General features: G+C 39.4%; 1 protein-coding gene across 2 annotated transcripts in view; it reads left to right on the top strand.

Moving 5' to 3' along the window:
- AFG1L (AFG1 like ATPase) overlaps nt 1-19,805 on the top strand; it is a 176,402-nt gene that overhangs the window by 116,441 nt on the left and 40,156 nt on the right. For both annotated transcript variants that reach the window (XM_036317555.1, XM_036317554.1), the window contains exons 9-10: nt 5,564-5,634; nt 5,891-5,991. In XM_036317555.1, the coding sequence (XP_036173448.1) occupies nt 5,564-5,634; nt 5,891-5,991 (172 nt within the window). The remainder of the gene's footprint in view (nt 1-5,563; nt 5,635-5,890; nt 5,992-19,805) is intronic.

Here is a 19,805-nt window from a genome sequence, read left to right as displayed (position 1 = left end):
CATTTTGGCTGCTTCCCTGTGTTGATAGAGTGGCTTTCTGTGCTAGGTGTCCTATAGGGCCAGTGGCTCAGCCTCCCCAATTACCTGAGGTGGACACTCTTGGTGCACCCCTTTGTGGGCTTTGTGCATATTCTTGTTGTAGTTAAGCCTTGATTTTTGTAGGTATCACTGGGAGGAATTGACCTTCAGGCCAATTGGCTGTGAGAATCAGCTGTGTCTACGGTGGGAGAACTTCTGTATTGGAGACACCCTTCTGGGGCAAGACTTGCTTTAGTGCGGCTTTGGTGCTCACTGAGTCTGCCCCTTGAGTGTGTCCCTTATGGATCTGAGGAGTTTTAATCTGGATGGTCCCACTCTGACCCCTGGGTACACTGGCTCTTGGATCTCTAAGGAGGTGCTAATTTAGCCTCTGCCCGAGGCTACCCAGCAGGAGCTATGGAGAGATCTGCAGATTCCTCTTCTTTGTTTGGGGTTTGGAGGTGCCCAGATGAGGCCCAGCTGTGAAGCAATGCAAGCTGCTGTGGGGCCTTGGGCCTCCTTTTCGATGTTCTGGTTTCTCTGACCCAGCTGCAGTTTGTTAGGTAATTTCAGATTGCAAAGGGCCAGGTCATTCATATGCAAAAGCCTCTGCATACAACTTGGGTGGTGCGGGGTCTCACGGAATCAATAGGGCGGAGCAAACAGCTTTGGCTGATCCTCAATCCTGCCCTAAGAGGCCCCGGGTCTCAGTGTCCCACGGTAATCGCTGCAAGCACCTCTGAGAGAAAGCCGCCCTTGAGTTCTGCCCACTGTCAGACAGTCCAGTTTCTCCCCATATGAGTCTGGGTCCCCAGAGACTCTCCTGGAACTAGAGTTCAGGGCCTTCTGGAGCTTGTGTCTCCCTCCCGATTGAAAAAGACAACCGTGTCCTCAGTTGCCAGCCCTTTCTGTGCGCACCTCCCTACCTCTGCACTTTACTTCCGCACCTCCTCTGAGTCTCAGTGTGCTTTTCTCTTTCTTTTTAATTGTAGAATTTCCACTCAGCCAGCCTTCCTGTGGTTCAGGATGATGTCCATTTTGTCTTTTAGTTGTATTTTTGATGTGGTTGTGTGAGGCAGCAATTTCCGGTGTTTACCTATGCCACCATCTTGGTTTCTCCAGCCTTTCTTTCATTTTCTTTTCCATTTATGTTGGCTTATGTGATTTCTTACCTTTAAAATTATTTTTTGTCTCTTTAACCACTCTTTCTGTGGTGTCATTTTATTATTTTAGTATGGTTTTATTCAGATGTTGTACAGGGCTTTTTGTAAGTCAAATAGCATTTCCCCTGTAAAGTTAACCATAGCAAATAATGTTCTTAAGATCCTTTGAGGAGGACTGGTTATTACTTGAAATATGACAATTCCAACCCTTCATAATGACTGTGTGCTTTAAAGGCATTTGCTGTAGAACAGTTGAATTAAGTGCTTGCATGTTAAATGCCTGCCACCTAATAATTACCTCAAGGGAGAAATTAGTTTGGTTTAGTTTAAGCTTAATCTAAAGAAAAAATAATTTATCATATTCGTTTTTCCCCCCATCCTTATTTATTTATTTATGTATTCATTTATAATTCTTTATTGTTTAAAGTATTACATATGTCTCTTTTTTTTCCCCATTGACCTCTCCCCAGTCATTTCCGCCCCTTCCCCACCCAACACATGCCCTCAACCCCCTACTGTCTGTGTCCATGGGTTCTGCTTATATGCACGCATACAAGTCCTTTGGTTGATCTCTCACCTTCCCCCCTCTCCTGTCTTCCCTCTGAGGTTGGATGGTCTACTTGATGCTTTTATGTCTCTAGATCTAGTTTAGTTTATCAGTTTATTTTGTTCATTATATTCCACAAATGAGTGAGATTATATGATATTTATCTTTCTCTGACTGGCTTATTTTGCTTACCATTATTGCTCTCCAGGTGCGTCCATGCTGTTGCAAATGGTAAGAGTTCCTTCTCTTTTACAGCAGCATAGTATTCCATTGTGTAGGTGTACTACAGTTTTTTAATCCACTCATCTGCTGATGGGCATTTAGGCTGTTTCCAAATCTTAGCTATGGTGAATTGTGCTGCTATGAACATAGGGGTGCATATATCCTTTCTGATTGGTGTTTCTAGTTTCTTGGGATATATTCCTAGAAGTGGGATCACTGGGTCAAATGGGAGTTCCATTTTTAACTTTTTGAGGAAACGCCTTACTATTTTCCACAGTGGCTGCACCAGTCTGCATTCCCACCACCTCGGCATGAGGCTTCTTTTTTCTTCACATCCTTGCCAGCACTTGTTATTTGCTGATTTGTTGATGATAGCCATTCTGATAGGTGTCAGATAGTACCTCATTATCATTTTGATTTGCATTTCTCGGGTGATTAGTGACTTTGAGCATGTTTTCATATGTCTCTTAGCCTTCTGTCCTCTTTCGAAAAGTGTCTATTTAGATCCTTTGCCCATTTTTTTATAGGATTGTTCATTTTCCTTCTGTTAAATTATATGAGTTCCCTCTAAATTTTGGAGATTAGGCCCTCATTGGATATAACATTGGCAAATATGTTCTCCCATGCAGTGGACTTTCTTGTTTTATTGGTTTCTTTTGCTATGCAAAAGCTTTTTATTTTGATGTAGTCCCATTTGTTTATTTTCTCCTTAGTTTCCATTGTCCTTGGAGCTGTATCGGTAAAGATATTGCTACGACGTATGTCTGATATTTTCCTGCCTATGGATTCTTCTAAGAGTCTTATGGTTTCCAGTCTTACAGTTAAGTCCTTTATCCATTTTGAGTTTATTTTTGTGTATGGTATAAGTTGGTGGTCTAGTTTCATTTTTTTTTTTTTGCATGTATCTGTCCAATTTTCCCAACACCATTTATTGAAGAGACTTTCTTGACTCGATTGTATGTTCTTGCCTCCTTTGTCAAATATTAATTGAGCATAATGGCTTGGGTTGATTTCTGGGTTCTCTGTTCTGTTCCATTGATCTATATGTCTGTTCTTGTGCCAGTACCAGGCAGTTTTGAGAACAGTGGCTTTGTAATACAGCTTGATATATGGTATTGTGATCCCTCCAACTTTGTTCTTCTTTCTCAGGATTGCTGCAGCTACTCAGGGTCTTTTTTTATTCCATATGAATTTTTGGAGACTTGTTCTAGGTCTGTGAAATATGCTGTTGGTAATTTCATGGGAATTGCATTGAATCTATAGATTGCTTTGGGTAGTATGAACTTTTTTTTTTTATTTCAGGAAAACATTTATTTCAGTGGAGAGAGCAGACATTCTAGACTGTAAAACAGTGTATAATCACACTAGTTCCACATTCGTAGATGACAGCAGTCAAAAGGCACTGAGTAAATTAATTGGTGTCATCTTTAGCCAGAATTCATTTCTTTTTTTTTTAATTTTGTTTTATTGCTTAAAATATTACAAAGAGTATTACATATGTCTCCTTCCCTGCCCCCCCTTGATATCCCCCGAGCCTCCCCTATCCCCCAGTGTGTCCATTGGTTATGCTTATATGCATGCATCAGCAGATGAATGGGTTAGAAAACTGTGGTACATCTACACAATGGAATACTATGCTGGTGTAAAAAAGAAGGAATTCTTACCATTTGCAACAGCATGGATGGAACTGGAGAACATTATGCTAAGTGAAATAAGCCAGTCAATGAAAGAAAAATACCACATGATCTCCCTCATTTATGGATAATAAAGACCATTATAAACTGATGAACAAAAATAGGTACAGAGTCAGAGCAGCATTGAGCAGACTGTCAAACTACAATGGGAAGGCCGGGGAGGGCTGGGGTGCGGGTGGGAGAGGGTAAGAGATCAACCGTAGTATGGACATTTTAATGATGTTGATTCTACCAATTCATGAGCACAGTATATTCTTCCATTTGTTTATGTCTTCCACTATCTCTCTTTTCAACCGTTCTGTAATTTTCTGAGTACAAGTCTTTCACCTACTTAGTTAAGTTTATTTCTAGGTATCTTAATTTTTTTGTTGCAATGGTAAATGGGATTGCTTTTTTTAAGTTTCTCTTTCTGTGAGTTCATTGTTGGTGAATAAAAAAGCCCTAGCTTTCTGGGTGTTAATTTTATATCCTGCTACATTGCCAAATTTATTTATTAAGTCTAGTAGTTTTTTGATGGGGTCTTTAGGGTTTTCTATGTACAATATCATGTTATCTGTGAGTAATGACAGTTTTACTTCCTCTTTTCCAATTTGGATGCCTTTTATTTCTTCTTCTTGTCTGATTACTATGGCTAGCACTTTCAGTACTATATCAAACAGGAGTGGTGAAAGTGGGCATCCCTGTCTTGTTCTTGTTCTTAGGAGAAATGGTTTTAGTTTTTGCCCATTGTGTATGATGTTGGCTGTAGGTTTGTCATATAAGGCTTTTATTATGTTGAGTTATGATCCCTCTATTCCCACTTTGCTGAGAGTTCTTATCAAGAAATGGTGTTGGATTTTGTCAAATGCTTTTTCTGCTTCAATTGATATGATTATGTGATTTTTGTCTCTCAATTTTTTTATGTGATGGGTCATATTTATTGATTTGTGGATATTGTACCAGCCTTGCATCCCCGGAATTGAGTTTAATTGCTTCCACACCTAGATTTAAGAGCGATTTGTGTGTCAAAATCAAGCATATTGGTGGGTCGTCCTGTCTAAGTTTGTATGTAGCTAGAGTTGGAATAAAATTCCATTTTCACTTGAAGTTTTTTTTTAACAGCATTTATTTCCTCTGCCAGTTATTTTATTTTATTGACTGTTAATTTATCAACTCCTCTTGGGAAAAAAAAAGGTGAGAGGAAAAAAGGCCATAGTATTATCACATTCATATATGTAGGTTCCCTAAACCATATGGTGATTTCTCATTAAAATCAAAAGATTCTTTGATGAGGCTAACTTAATAGTAACCGCAGTGGTGGGCATCACAGAAGGAAAGAGTTTTCTTGAATTTTCGACAAGGATACTTTTGGAAAAAGCTCTGTGGCTTATAATTGTTCTTATACTCTAAGTCTGATAAAGGTATTGATGTGTAGATCTTGTTGGTATTTTGAAGCTAGTAACTTAATTCTGGATGTTTGATCCTCTCAGTCAGTGGCCTGACTTGATTTTTTTTTTTTTTAAAGCAGCTTCAATATTTAATTTCACATGTACCCTCTCAGTAGAGATTTCAAAGGATACTTTGCTGGATGCTTGACTGCCTTGTCTATTTGCTCTTGTTTTACATGCAAGGGAGAGCCAGAAGCCTTTCTTTTCATTGTGTACACATAGTATTAATGGATTTACTCTGCCTGCATCGTCTCATTACTGGAAACAGCCAGAAGCACAGAAGTCTTTCAGTGTATGCAAATAAGGCAGAATCATCTACCTGAGAGTTAATATTCTCTGCTTTTAAGTGTATTCTAAATCTAATGTTTGTATTTAGAACATAACATCCTGTTCTCTTCTTTTATGGGCAAAGAGCTAAGCAGGCTCAGGCAGCTGTTTGATGTTGGCTTCAAGTGTTATTAATTTCATATTCTATTATTCTTTTCACTGTAGCACAAGTGAAGCTGATGTGGAGGCTGTCATGGATAAGTTGTTTGATGAGCTGGCTCAGAAACAAAATGATTGTACGTAAGTTAATTTCTCTTGAAAGAGAATACATTTAGAACACAATGCCCAATCTCCACTGACCAATTAATAAGTTCCATTGCTGTATATGGGTTGATGCCACGCTCAAGTGGCAGTCATTGTATCAGCATTTTGTCTAATTTATGTGTTGAATCATGTGCTATTATTCATCAAGCTATGCATTTCCTATCTGTAAGAGATGAATTTTATAGTAATTATCCAGACAAGATTGAGTCTTTGTTCATGTTCCCATAGTAACTAGACCAAGGATTCTAAAAGTGCAAGGCAGAGAGCTGTGGCTGAATAAAGCCTGTGGAACCATTGCCGACTGCACATTTGAAGAGCTGTGTGAAAGAGTAAGTATCTAGACACGTCCAGACTCATTGGCCTTTTCACATGTTAAAATACTTCAGATTCTCCTCTCTGTCTGTTTCAGACTTTAAAATACTATCCATAGAGTCAGAATGGATTTAAAAGTCTCATTAAGGGAAATACTCATCTGTATATGCCATGTTCTTTTTATAGATATTGGCACAAAATTTGCACTTGGACTCTAAAACAAAAATTAGAAATATAGAGAGAACTATCAACTGTTGCTGGAAGCAAAACTAAAATCAGTTTTAGGAATATTTTATAAAAGTGAAACATAAGAGAGTATTATTATTATTATTATTGTTGTTATGTTTTTATTGATTTCAGAGAGAGGGAGGGAGAGAGAGAGATAGAAACATCAATGATGAGAGAGAATTATTGCTGCCTCCCGAGTGCCCCCTACTAGGGATTGAGCCCAGAACCCGGGCATGTGCCCTGACCCAGAATCAAACTGGGACCTCTTTGTTCATGGATCGAAGCTCAACCACTGAGCCACAGGGCTGGGCATTATATATATTTTTAAGGTGCTGATGACTTTAGGAGACTTAGTACCAGGAAAGGGCTGCTAACCAGGGACCAAAATCTTCAGCCTATGGTCTGGAGGTAGTAGAGAAGATTATTAATTGGGACTTTATCTTGAAAAGTGAAAACATTAAAATAAATCATTTTATCTTATTTGACAAAAATGTGGATTATAATAGCACTATGAACTAGATTCCTAGAATAGCAATGAACAAATAACTTATTTCTGGCATAACTTTCTTGACAAAGTTTATGATTTGGTTGTTCAACTACATAGGAAATAATTTTTACAAAAATATTGCAGGAATTCATCAGTTTTTTAAAAACCTTTTAATTTGTGAATATTTCAATTACTTTCTTTTAAAGTTTTGTTGATTTGTTTTTCCTTGTTCAAGTTGACAAGCTCCTCCTTGATCAGTGGCTTTGCATGGATAGGTGTGCTCTTTACATACATTGTAATTGTGATGATTACTACATCAGACAAGCATTGACTGACTGACAAAAGATACCCATGTGAAGGGTGGGGTCAGGTACTGGTACTAAGCTGTGAGGGATGTTTGAAGACAGGTTACATTTCTATGCAGTCAGTTCAATTGTGACTATTTTCTTGTTATGATAATCTTTTGTTTCTTTGCAACTTTATAACTGTGGCAATTCAGATATTGAATACTTACATGAAGAGGACTCTTGAAATCATTCAGCTTCAGATGTAACCTGAACTCTTAATTAGTTATAATGGTCTTATGAGCCATGCTAAACAGTTGCCAAAAACCATTCAGTGAAGAAAAAAATCCCATTCAAAGTAAAGAAGTTGTCATCTGGTGTATTTGGGACAGTGCCAGCTTTGGGTCACCTATTCTAGCTTTCTGGAAGGCTCTTGAAGTCCCAGGCTCACCCAGCCACAGCTTCTGACACCATCATAAAAAAACCTTTGGTGAGAAATGGGTGGGTTGATAGTCGGTAACTATTATTTTTTCCCGATGGCCCCCTCCCAGAGAAAAATTATATATATATTAGGTAGAGACTTATTTGTTTGTGTCTTAATGGTAAAAGAAGGTACTGACTCTAAACCCTGGATGTATACCATAAATAGACTAGAAAGGCCTGGAACAGCCTTTCTTCTCCCATCTCTCTCCCTCCCTTCTCCAGTATGTTACTTCAGACCTGGAATCCTACAGGTTAACATGGAGCCTATTGGTAACTCAGGAGTTTGCTTTCTTTGCAAACCTGCAATTTAACACTGCCATGCTCAGAGAAGCAGTCCCAATTAGGAGACCCTATAGCACCTGCATAATAACAAGAGCAAACGTTGCCATCTATCAGGCATCCTTCTAAGTATTTTTTATATATTAACTCACTCTATACTTAAAATAGGTAGACACTATTGTCCCCATTTCATAGGTGGAGAAATTGAGGCACTGAGCTCTTAAGTTACTTTCCCAAGATCACACAGCTAGTAAGTGGCAGAGCCAGGGCTTTAAACTTCCCCGTAGTCAGAGAATAAGATTCTTCGCTCTTAATTACTACACTATATCTGAAAATGTTCTGGACAAGTGTCATCAAATTACATTAATATAATTCCTGTTCTACCATGAAATACAATCAGGTACTCTGTGAATTCACACATTTGAATAAGCTTTGAGCCTCTTAGGCAGCATGAAGCTGGGGGTGGAATAGAGATCCTCCAATCTGACACCCCCAGGTGAACTGAGAGCCTTGGTACAGAACTGCCCAACTCATGTGCCTTGGCATACCCACTGGGAGTGGGCACAGCTACCAACCCCTACGACCTCCGGAAGGCTATATGGGGCCTATACCTCCAAGCTAGGGACCTCAAGCCTTAGGCAGCCTCATTCCTTTACTCCTTAATAAAAATATCATTTTCTCCCCCTGCCATGATATGAAAAAGGTTGGGAGCCCTTTTCAGAGAACTGTGGGAGGGTAAAGGTGGGTATTTTGGTGGTCTCTGTTCCCTGTCTCCCCCTCCTTATCAGAGCGGTGGTGAAAGGAAAATGAAGCAGATTCATCTGTGAGGATATGATATGGACTTCCAGGTGTCCGTTCCTCACCTCAACTTAATTGGAGGGTGGCGGAGATGTCAGCAGCTTAAGTCACTTAAGTCAGCAGCTCTCAAAATGTGGTTCTTAGGAGTCCTTGTGGTCAACGCTCTCTATAATAATAATGCTAGGACACTGTTTGCTTTTTCACTTGGTGACATTTGCAGTTATGGTACAAAAGCAATGGTGGGTAAAATTGCTGGAGCCTTAGCTGAATCAAGGCAGTGGCACTAAACTATATTGTATTCTTCATTGCCCATGTAATTATTAAAAAATAAAATTCAGTTTTATTTAAGAACTAGAGGCCTGTTGCACGAAAAGATTCATGCAATAGGCCTTCCCTTCCCCTGGCTGCCGGCACTGGTTTTCCTCCGGCACCCGAGACCCAGGCCTTCGCTCCAGCCGGAGCCGCCTTCAGTCTTCACTGCTCCGGCTGGAGCCGCCTTCAAGCCTTCACTGCTCTGGCCGGAGCCGCCTTCAAGCCTTCGCTCCGCTGCTGCTTCGCGCCTACGTATGCAAATTAACCGCCATCTTTGTTGGTGGTTAATTTGCATATCTCGCTGATTAGCCCATAGGAGGCATAGTGAAGGTACGGTCAGTTACCATGTTTGTCTATTATTAGATAGGATGTCATTGCAGAAGCAATAAAAATGATTACTTTGTTAAATAGCACCTCTTAAGAACATGACCTTTTAATATTCTTCATGATGCAGGCAGGACACATGAAGCACTTAATGTATACCAAGTACAGTTGTTGTCCTGAGGAAAAGCACCTTGTAATTGTTTGAGTCACTAGCTGAACTAGCCACTTTTTTCATAGGATGCCATTTTTACCTGAAAAAAATGAGGGACAAACTATGGCTATTCAGGCTTGGAAGATAGTTGCTCAGTGTTTGACAGACATTTTCTTGAAAATGAATGAAGTAAGACTGTCACTTTAAGAAAAATAACTAAGAGTAGTTACTGCCAGTGATAACATTTGAGCAAACAAGTGAAAATTAGAATTTTGGAAGACTTGTTGCCACCACCATGAACTTGACAGCTTCCCACTTTTATACATTTTTTTCCTGAAGAGATTGATGGTGATATTAACAAATGCAAAATTTTGACATTGTATAATTGAATATGTCAACATTTGGAAGATCTCACTGTACCAATATTTTCTAACAACCATTGCATACTTTTACAAAATCATGCATGACAAAAGATCCATTTAAAGTGCAAGAAGGGCTCATGGATTTTAATATAACAATTTTAAAAATACACTGATATTATTTCAGATTGTACATTGCAATTAACATTTTAAAAACTTGTCAAGTTTTAAACAATTTTAAAATAGACTATTTTTTAGAACAGTTTTAGTTTTACAGAAAACTTGAGAAAATAGAGAATTTCCATATTCTCCCAAATTCAGTTTCTTATTATTGATATCTAACATTATTATGGTACACTTGTTACAATTAATGAGCCAATATTGATATATTATCATTAATTAGTCTTTTTTTAAAATATATTTTTTATCGCTTTCAGAGAGGAGGGGAGAGGGAGAGAGAAAGAGAAAAACATCAATGATGAGAGAGAATCATTGATCGGCTGCCTTTTGCACACTCCCTACTGGGCTCGAGCCCGCAACCTGGGCATGTGCCCTTGACTGGAATTGAAGCTGAGACCCTACAGTCTGCAGACCGACGCTCTATCCACTGAGCCAAACCAGCTAGTCTTTACATCATTCAGATTTCCTTAGTTTTTACCTAATGTCCTTTTTCTGCTCCAGGATACCACACTACTTTTAGTTGTCATGTCTCCTTAGGTTCCTTTTGGCTGTGACAGTTTGTCAGACTTTCCTTGTTTATGATGACCTTGACAATTTTGAGGAGCACTAGTCAGTTACTTTGTAAAATGTCCTTCAATTGGGATTTGTCTAATGTTTTTCTCTTGATTAAACTGAAATTATGGGCTTTGTGCGGCAGATCATAGAGGTCAAGTGCTTTTTTCAGACTTCAGGTCAAGGGCACACACTGTCAGTGTTACTTATCACTGTTGATGTTAACCTTGATCACGCTCGTCTGAGGTTGAGTTTGTCTGGTTTCTCTACCATGAAGATACTCTTTTCTCCTTCTTTCCAGAGTGTGCTCTTTGGAAGGAAGTTCTTATTGAGTTTTCATGTAGCATCAAAGAAGAATATCCACAATTATCTGATAAAGCTATTAAAATGCTTTTCCCTGTCCCAACTGTATATCTGTGTGGGTCAGATTTTCTTATATATTCCAACCAAAACCACATATCACAATAGATTGAATGTAGAAACAGATATGAGAATCCTGCTGTCTTCTATTGAGCCAGACTTTCATGTGATTCGAAAAAAAAAAAAATGTAGAACAATGTTATGCTAGTCTTCTTACTAAATTATTTTCATTTTGGAAAATATAATTATTTTCATTAAAATATTATTTATGTTAACTTGATGGGGTGCATGTAATACTTATATCATTCTTATTTTAAATAAATTAATAAATATTTTTTTAAATTTTAGTTTTAATTTTTAATACAGTAAATACAATGATAGATAACCTGTATAAACACAAAGCTCTTTGGGCTCCTCAATAAGAGTGTAAAGGAATCCTGAACCAAAAATTTTGAGAATCACTTACTTTAGGGTTAACTTCTGTGGATCAAAATGAAAGGCTCCTATTCAGAGAAAGCAAGCAAAACCAGAATTCTAAAGGCTTAATGAGTAAACTGACTATACCTAAAATTTCCTTCTTGAGAAATGTAATTTTTACACCTGCAGAAAATTGTTTTCTCAACTGATAACTGTGCTCACAAGTAACTGTTTTGCAGGAGTAGTTTGTTATTTGTGTCATAAAAATAATGACAGGTGGCCAGGTGTGTTTGTAAAAAGTCTGAGCAGAAAAATACATCATTGATGCATATGCATGGGTGTACACATTGTTCACTCTCAACTTGTTCATTAGCTTTCTTTTTTGGTTCTTAGTATCCAAGAAAAGAAGTACATCAGATGCATGTTTTGGCCTTTATCTGTTTATTAATCTTGATTATATCATATTAGTTTATATATTTTTAGACTTAAACTTTACTGAACCATACCTTTTGGGGAGTTCAGAGATATTTCTCTTCCTTTCTCTATTTTATGCTTTTTTTCATTTCATGTATTCCAAATGAAACCACTTGTTGGAAACTACTTGTGGTTTATGCCCTGTGCTTGGTACATTCTCAATAAATACTAAAGGATGAATTAGCTTTTATCTCTGCTATTTGGCCAAGAGTCAAGTCTGCTGGTGTTTGGGTGCCAGCAGTGGTGATTAGCATCAGGGAATAAGGGCGTTAATCACCAGAGCTGAGGCAGGCAGCCAGCCTGGCTAAAGCATAGGGGACAGGTAGAGCAGAAGTGAGACTGAACAGAGTTTAGTAGAGAATGGATCAGATTCTTGCAGGGAGGAATGTGAATCCAGTGTCAAAAATTGGCCCTAAAGATAATGAGCAACATAAACTGATGAACAAAAATAGATCCAGAGACAGAGAAGCATTGAACAGACTGTCAAACCTAAGAGAAAAGGCAGGGGAAGTAGATGGGGGGAGGTAAAGAGATCAACCAAAAGACTTGTATGCATGCATATAAGCATAACCAATGGACACGGATACTGGGGGTGGGTGGGGCATGTGCTGGGAGGTGGGAGAGGAGGGGTCAATGGGGGAAAAAGGAGACATATGTAATACTTTAAACAACAACAACAAAAAAAGAAGAAAAAAAAAGAGCCCTAAGTCTTTTTGTCCTTTGGCTTTTCCTGCCTATATTCCTACTCAACCCCTCAGATAAAGAGGCATAGTCTTAATCTTGAAAGGCACCTTAAAAGTCATCTATCCATTCAACCAATCCTAATCCTTTTACAAACTGTTGTCCTCCAATTGTTCCATAATGCCATTTGGGAGGATGCCATTGAATGTGGGAGAAGGAACATAGGATACACGCAGTTAGATGAAAATTTCAGCATACAGCCCTGGTCAGAGTGGCTCAGTTGGTTGGAGCATCCTCCTGTGCACTGAAAGGTTTCGGGTTCCATTCCCAGTCAGGGTGTGTACTGGAGGCAACAGATTGATATTTCTCTCTCACATCGATATTTCTCTCTCCCTCTCTCCCTCTCTCCCTCTCTCTCTCCCTCTCTGTCTCTCTCTCTCTTCCCACTCCTCCTTTCCCTCTCTCTAAAATCAATGGGCATGTCCTTGGGTGAGGATTAAGGGAAAAAATTAAAGTAAATAAATAAATAAAATTTCAACATACATACTTTGACCTAGATTGTTTCACATAGGCCCTCAGTATTATAAGAAAGATTTTTGGGATAAAATATCATAATTGACCTACACCATAATTTGATTTAAAAATGTAAGATGTATACTAGTAATTTTTCACCTGAATTTATTTAATTATTCTGAAATTTTGTAAATAAAAGAAAAATAGAATTCTCTGCAAGGTTGGAGGTTTGACTGGAGGATCAGTTTTTACTAATTGTTGATGATGATTTGTATCCTCCAAGAAAATAGCTTTATGTTGGGTTAAAAGTTGATGTGTTTTGTGTCTTACTATTTTAAAGGGAAAAGAAAGGGACTTAGAGAAATGTCCATAAAAGAGGAACTAGATTAGAAATTTGAAAAGTGTAGTCACTTAGAATAAATGTGGTGATTTCCATGAGGAAAAGGAAAGTGAAGAAGAATCAAAAGGGATGGAGAAAAACTGGGTTCAGAGAACACCTTCCTACTCCCTTCACATGGGAAATTCTCTGTTCCAGGACACATTGTGAGGCTGAGCAGCCTTGCTCAGCTTCTGTTCCCAAACTAGGGCAGAGCAGCGCCTTAGGTGATGCAGGGGTGGCTACAGATTTTAAACTGCGGCCGTGGCCTTCTCAGCCTCAGCTGCATGGGGCTTCTCGGAAGGAGAGAACTTGCTTTCACTTTCTGTGAATCTATATATATAAAAAGCCAGCAACCAGAACGCTGGAACAATTGGAATGACCAGAACAACCAGTCGCTGTGACGCCCACTGCGCTAGCCAACCTGCCTGATCAGGGGTTGGTCTGGTCAGCCAACCTCCCATGTCCCCTCCCCCAACCAGCCCAGCCCCGATCGGCCCCCATTGGGGCAGGCCAGCCAGACCCCACCCGTGCACAAATTCGTGCATCGGGCCAGTAGTATATTTATATTGTGCTGCTAACTGCAATGGTTTAAAATGTGTCTGGTCCCTGTCATGGGGGAGAGAGTGCCTAGGGGTTCCCAGAGGATCTCAAGAGAAGAACAAGTGTGCTAAGAAGCGTGCACCTTCAATATGTGTTGTAGGAGGGAAGTTATTTTGTGGATCAGATCTAGCAGTAGAAGGAGATTCCTCCTATTCCTTTTAGGGTCACTTCTCTAAGAAATTCCTCCTATTCCTTTTAGGGTCAAATCTCTAAGAAAGTATGACAAAGTAATATTTAATATTTGTTTCAGTGTTTGGGAGGAATGTGTCATTTACCTGCCCAGACAATGATTAAAAAGTATGAATTAAATTTTTAACATTAAAGTGGTCATTAGCTTTTTAAAATTATAATTTGTTTTTAATTTTAAAGTAAATTATCTCACTTGGGTTTAACAAGAAATGTATCACAATTCTAAGTAATAACTAGGAATAGTTCTCTAAACAGAAGACCTATGTGATGAAATGCTTGGTAAAGTTGAGAGAATCTAGGCCAACCAATTGATAGTGACTATAAAAACTTTACAGCTACTTGTTTGACTTTTAAAAAATAATAGCTTTAACGCTGCTGGCTTTTCTAATGCTTGCCTACCAACTGTCTCTCTCTTTTTCTTTCTCTCTCTCTCTCTCTCTCTCTCTCTCTCTCTCTCCATCCCCCCTCTCTCTCTTCTTTTTTTAAACAGAAATTTTTTTTTTATCAACTAATTCTGTGATTTGTAATTTTCAAAATTTTCAATTTCCACCACAAAGTGCATGATTTGATATACTTCATAGTATCTCCCCCTTAAATTAGATAGTTGACTTGTCTACGGCCATACCACCCTGAACATGCCTGATCTCGTCTGATCTCGGAAGCTAAGCAGGGTCGGGCCTGGTTAGTACTTGGATGGGAGATAGTTGACTCAAATTTAGTAATTTAGTATATTGCTAATTAGAATATTTAATAAGCTGTATCCCATTAGATATATTATTAGGTTCAGATATGTTTTTAAAGAACAAGTTTGAGAATTGTTAGAATATACTATTTTTATTTCTTAAAATAGCTTGGTGAAGGTTTTATTGAGGCAGGCAAAATATTTTGAGAAAAAACTAGAAATGAACTATGACATCAAGAAATTATAAAATTTCCATGTGTTTTAGGATCAAATATTACTGAACTCTTTTATTTTTTATTATTAATAAAGAAACATGTTATGTAATATTTCCCTCCAAGATTGTTGCATTGATTTTAGTGATCAACAACTACTCCTTTAGTGCTTCCATGTCTGTATGCCACTACATTGTAAGGAATATAAAAGAAGTGCAAGAACTTTCTTACAAAGAATGTACACTTTATAAGGGAAATAACATGAACCAACTCCCAGACAGTGCAGTAGAGTGGAAAGATTGGAGATTAAATTCCAAACTTTACTCAGATACTGTGTTGCTGAGTGGCCTTAGGCAGGTCACTTAACTTCTCAGGGTCTAAGTACTTCATCTCTAAAATGCCTGGTGTTATTGGCTCATTTCTGTCATTCCTTTTGGCTGTAACAGTGTGTTTTAAAGAACTATGCTCACTGGTTAAGTACATATAATAAGTGCATCAGAAATTAAATGTAAGGATAATAAGAATTGGGAAGATTCTGAGTAAACCTGAGATTTAAGGAGGAAACCAATCTTGACATTGAAAGGTAAGTAGAATTTAGATGAGCAGGTAAAAGGATTTCAGCCACCAAAAAAAACCAAGATGGCAGCATAGGTAAACACCAGAAATTGCTGCCTCACACAACCACTTAAAAAAATACAACTAAAAGACAAAACGGACATCATCCAGAACCATAGGAAGGCTGGCTGAGTGGAAATTCTACAACTAGAAGGAAAGAGAAAAGCACACTGAGACTCAGAGGAGGTGTGGAAGTAAAGTGCAGAGGTATGGAGGCACACGTGGAAAGGGCTGGCAACTGAGGACACAGTTGTCTTTTTCAATCGGGAGGGAGTCTCTAGCTCCCGACTGCTCTGAGCTTCAGTTTTGGGAGAGTCTGGGGACCCAGACTCATATGGGGAGAAATTGGACTGTCTGACAGTGGGCGGAACTCGAGGGCAAGCACTTCGAGAGGTGCTTGCAGCGATTACCGGGACACTGAGATGCGAGGCCTCTTAGGGTAGGACTGAGGAGCAGCTATAGCTGTTTGCTCCACCCTGTTGATTTCCTGAGACCCCGCCCCACCCAAGCTGTGCACAGAGGCTTTTGCATATGAATGGCCCTTTGCAATCTGAAAATTTCCTAACAAACTGCAACTGGGTCAGAGAGACCCAGAACATCCAAAAGAAGGCCCAAGGCCCCACAGCAGCTTGCATTGCTTCATAGCTGGGCCTCATCTGGGCACCTCCAAACTCCAAACAAAGAGGAGGAATCTGCAGATCTCTCCATAGCTCCTGCTGGGTAGCCTCAGGCAGAGGCTAAATTAGCACCTCCTTAGAGATCCAAGAGCCAGTGTACCCAGTGGTCAGAGTGGGACCATCCAGATTACAACTCCTCAGATCCATAAGGGACACACTCAGGGGGCAGACTCAGTGAGTACCAAAGCCCCACTGAAGCAAGTCTTTCCCCAGAAGGGTGTCTCCAGCACAGAAGTTCTCCCACCGTAGACACAGCTGATTCTCACAGCCAATTGGCCTGGAGGTCAATTCCTCCCAGTGATACCTACAAAAATCAAGGCTTAACTACAACAAGACTGTGCACACAGCCCACAAAGGGGTGCACCAAGAGTGTCCACCTCAGGTAATTGGGGAGGCTGAGCCACTGGCCCTATAGGACACCTAGCACAGAAAGCCACTCTATCAACACAGGGAAGCAGCCAAAATGTGGAGACAAAGAAACAGGTCACAAATGACAGAAATGGAGGAAAACAAACTACTGGATATAGAGTTCAAAACCACAGTTATAAGGTTTTTCAAGAATTTTCTAGAAACTGCCGATAAATTTAGTGAGTCCCTCAAGAAATCTAGTGAGACCCTCGAGGATATGAAAAAGGACCAACTAGAAATTAAGCATACACTGACTGAAATGAAGAATATTATACAGAGATCCAACAGCAGACTAGAGGATTGGAAGAATCAAGTCAAAGATTTGAAATACGAAGAAGTAAAAAACACCCAACCAGAAAAGCAAAAAGAAAAAAACCCCCAAAAATATGAAGACAGTGTAAGGAGCCTCTGGGACAACTTCAAGCGAACCAACATCTGAATTATGGGGGTGCCAGAAGAAGAGAGAGAGCAAGATATTGAAAACCTATTTGAAGAAATAATGACAGAAAACTTCCCCTACCTGGTGAAAGAAATAGACTTACAAGTCCAGGAATCGCAGAGAACCCCAAACAAAAGGAATCCAAAGAGGACCACACCAAGACACATCATAATTAAAATGCCAAGAGCAAAAGACAAAGAGAGAATCTTAAAAGCAGCAAGAGAAAAACAATCAGTTACCTACAAGGGAATACCCATACGACTGTCAGCTGATTTCTCAACAGAAACTTTGCAGGCCAGAAGGGAGTGGCAAGAAATATTCAAAGTGATGAATACCAAGAACCTACAACCAAGATTACTTTACCCAGCAAAGCTATCATTCAGAATTGAAGGTTAGATAAAGAGCTTCACAGATAAGAAAAAGCTAAAGGAGTTCATCACCACCAAACCAGTTTTATATGAAATGCTGAAAGGTATCCTTTAAGATGAGGAAGAAGAAGAAAAAGGTAAAGATACTAATTATGAACAACAAATACACATCTATCAACAAGTGAATCTAAAAATCAAGTGAGTAAAAACCTGATGAACAGAATAAACTGGTGATTATAATAGAATCAGGGGCATAGAAAGGGAGTTGACTGACTATTCTCGGGGGGTGGGGGGAAGGGGTGTCGGGGGTGCAGGAAGAGACTGGACAAAAATTGTACACCTATAGATGAGGACAGTGGGGTGGGGGAAAAGGCAGAGGGTGGGGTGGGAACTGGGTGGAGGAGAGCTATGGGGGGAAACAAAGAAGAACAATAAAGATTTAATTAAAATAAATAACAAATACATATTTAATTTAAAAATAAAAGTACTTCAGCCATGATCAGAAGTCAGGCACCAAATGTTTTAGGAGGAACAGACGATGTTTGCCTAATGAGAGCAGAGTACATGCTGGAAATAAAAGGGAAGTAAGAGTGAAAATCTCAGATAGAGACTCCGTAAAAACCAGACTTCTCACCATGATCCTCAGAGTCACTTTAGGTTTTGGGCAGGAATGTGGTACATACAGTAAGTAATGTGGGGAGATTGATGGGGCAGGCAGTACACTCTCGGAAAGGGGGAAACTTCCACCAGTATGTTCCAGTGTGTCAGCAAATAGTATCTCGTCTTAGGAATGCCCTCCATTCAGGAAGGAAATTTGGTTAAATAAACCAACATGCTATACATTTGTTTAAATTACCTCTTATGCAGAGAGCGCTTTACCCTTCTTTGAAAAAAATTTTATGGCCCTGCTCCCTAGTACTCAACAGATATTTGCTGAGTACTTAATGGAAAGCTGGCATGGGTCTAGGTCAGGGGTGGGCAAACTTTTTGACTGGAGGGCCACAATGGGTTCTTAAACTGGACCGGAGGGCCGGAACAAAAGCATGGATGGAGCGTTTGTGTGAACTAATATAAATTCAAAGTAAACATCATTACATAAAAGGGTACGGTCTTTTTTTTCAATAGTTTTATTCATTTCAAACGGGCCGGATCTGGCCCACGGCTGGTCTAGGTGCTATGGATGGTAGGGAGATGAATAAGAGTCAGTCTCCACACTTAGTCTTCATTTAGAAGAGAAATCTCAGTACATAGATCACTAGACTGTGAGGCACATTACAGTGAGCACTGCAGGATCAGTCTGACCATAATGTGGTGAGGATCAGAGAGGAACTGGGCCTTGAGGGCTGGCGTATGGGAGAGTCTGCTGGGTGGGGGGTGACAGGTGGCTGTTTCATGTTCCTAAGAATAGGAGATGGTGAGAGCAACCTTTGTGATCTCTTCCTCCTCTGAGGGTTTGTTTTTACGAAAAACATGGAGGTAGGAAATTACAGAGTGAAGGCTCAGGCGGGCTCTACTTCCATTTATGCCAGAGTAGCTGCTATTTGACCAACTTACCTGTAGATCACAACTGTAACTGAACAAAATAAAAAAATAATAATTATCTGGAAGGCACTGTTGAGCAGCCAAAAGCAGGGAGAACGTGGAACGCAGTCAACACTTGGAAGAAAGGGTTGACACTGGTAAATTTTGTAGAGCAGATTGCAGTTGGCCTTATACGGGACATCTAAAACTCAGTAGAAACCTGCACTCTTCCTGGCTTGAGGAACCAGAGCAGCTGGAAAATAGAGGAGAAAACATGGAAAGGAGAGAATCACAAAGGAAGAGTTCAGAATTCTTTATAGAAACTTTGTCCATATCTTGGGCTGACCTGTGAAGTACACATGCATAATGAAGGCTAAAAACTACTGAACAGAGATTTCCGTCCCTACTCATCACAGAGGAGAAAGTTTGGAGTTCAGGACTAGTACCTGCCAAAATAGCAACAACAAAAAATCAATATACTTTGGTAGAATATAACAGAATCCCAGGTCTCCCCAACACATCATTTGCAATATCCAGAATGCAATCCAAAATTACTAGATGTATTCAGACACAGGACACTCTGACCCATTTTAAAAGAGAAAAGGTAATGGAAACTGATCCCACGATGACACAGATGTTGGAATTAGAGGCAAGGGTTTTAAAGAAGCTTTGATATCTATACTCAAGGTTATAAAGGAAAATATACTGATAGTGAATGAACAAACAAGAAGTCTTAGCAAAGAAATTAAAACTGTATAAAAAGAACCAAATGGAAATTCTAAAACTACAAGTTAAACATTCTAGACCTAAAATTTTTAAAGTTCACTGTATTTGATACCAGATTGCAGATGACAGGAGA

The sequence above is a fragment of the Myotis myotis genome, unplaced genomic scaffold (assembly GCF_014108235.1).
Source record: "Myotis myotis isolate mMyoMyo1 unplaced genomic scaffold, mMyoMyo1.p scaffold_m19_p_7, whole genome shotgun sequence".
In the NCBI taxonomy this organism is placed as follows: domain Eukaryota; kingdom Metazoa; phylum Chordata; class Mammalia; order Chiroptera; family Vespertilionidae; genus Myotis; species Myotis myotis.
This window is presented reverse-complemented; position numbering and strand designations above follow the sequence as displayed.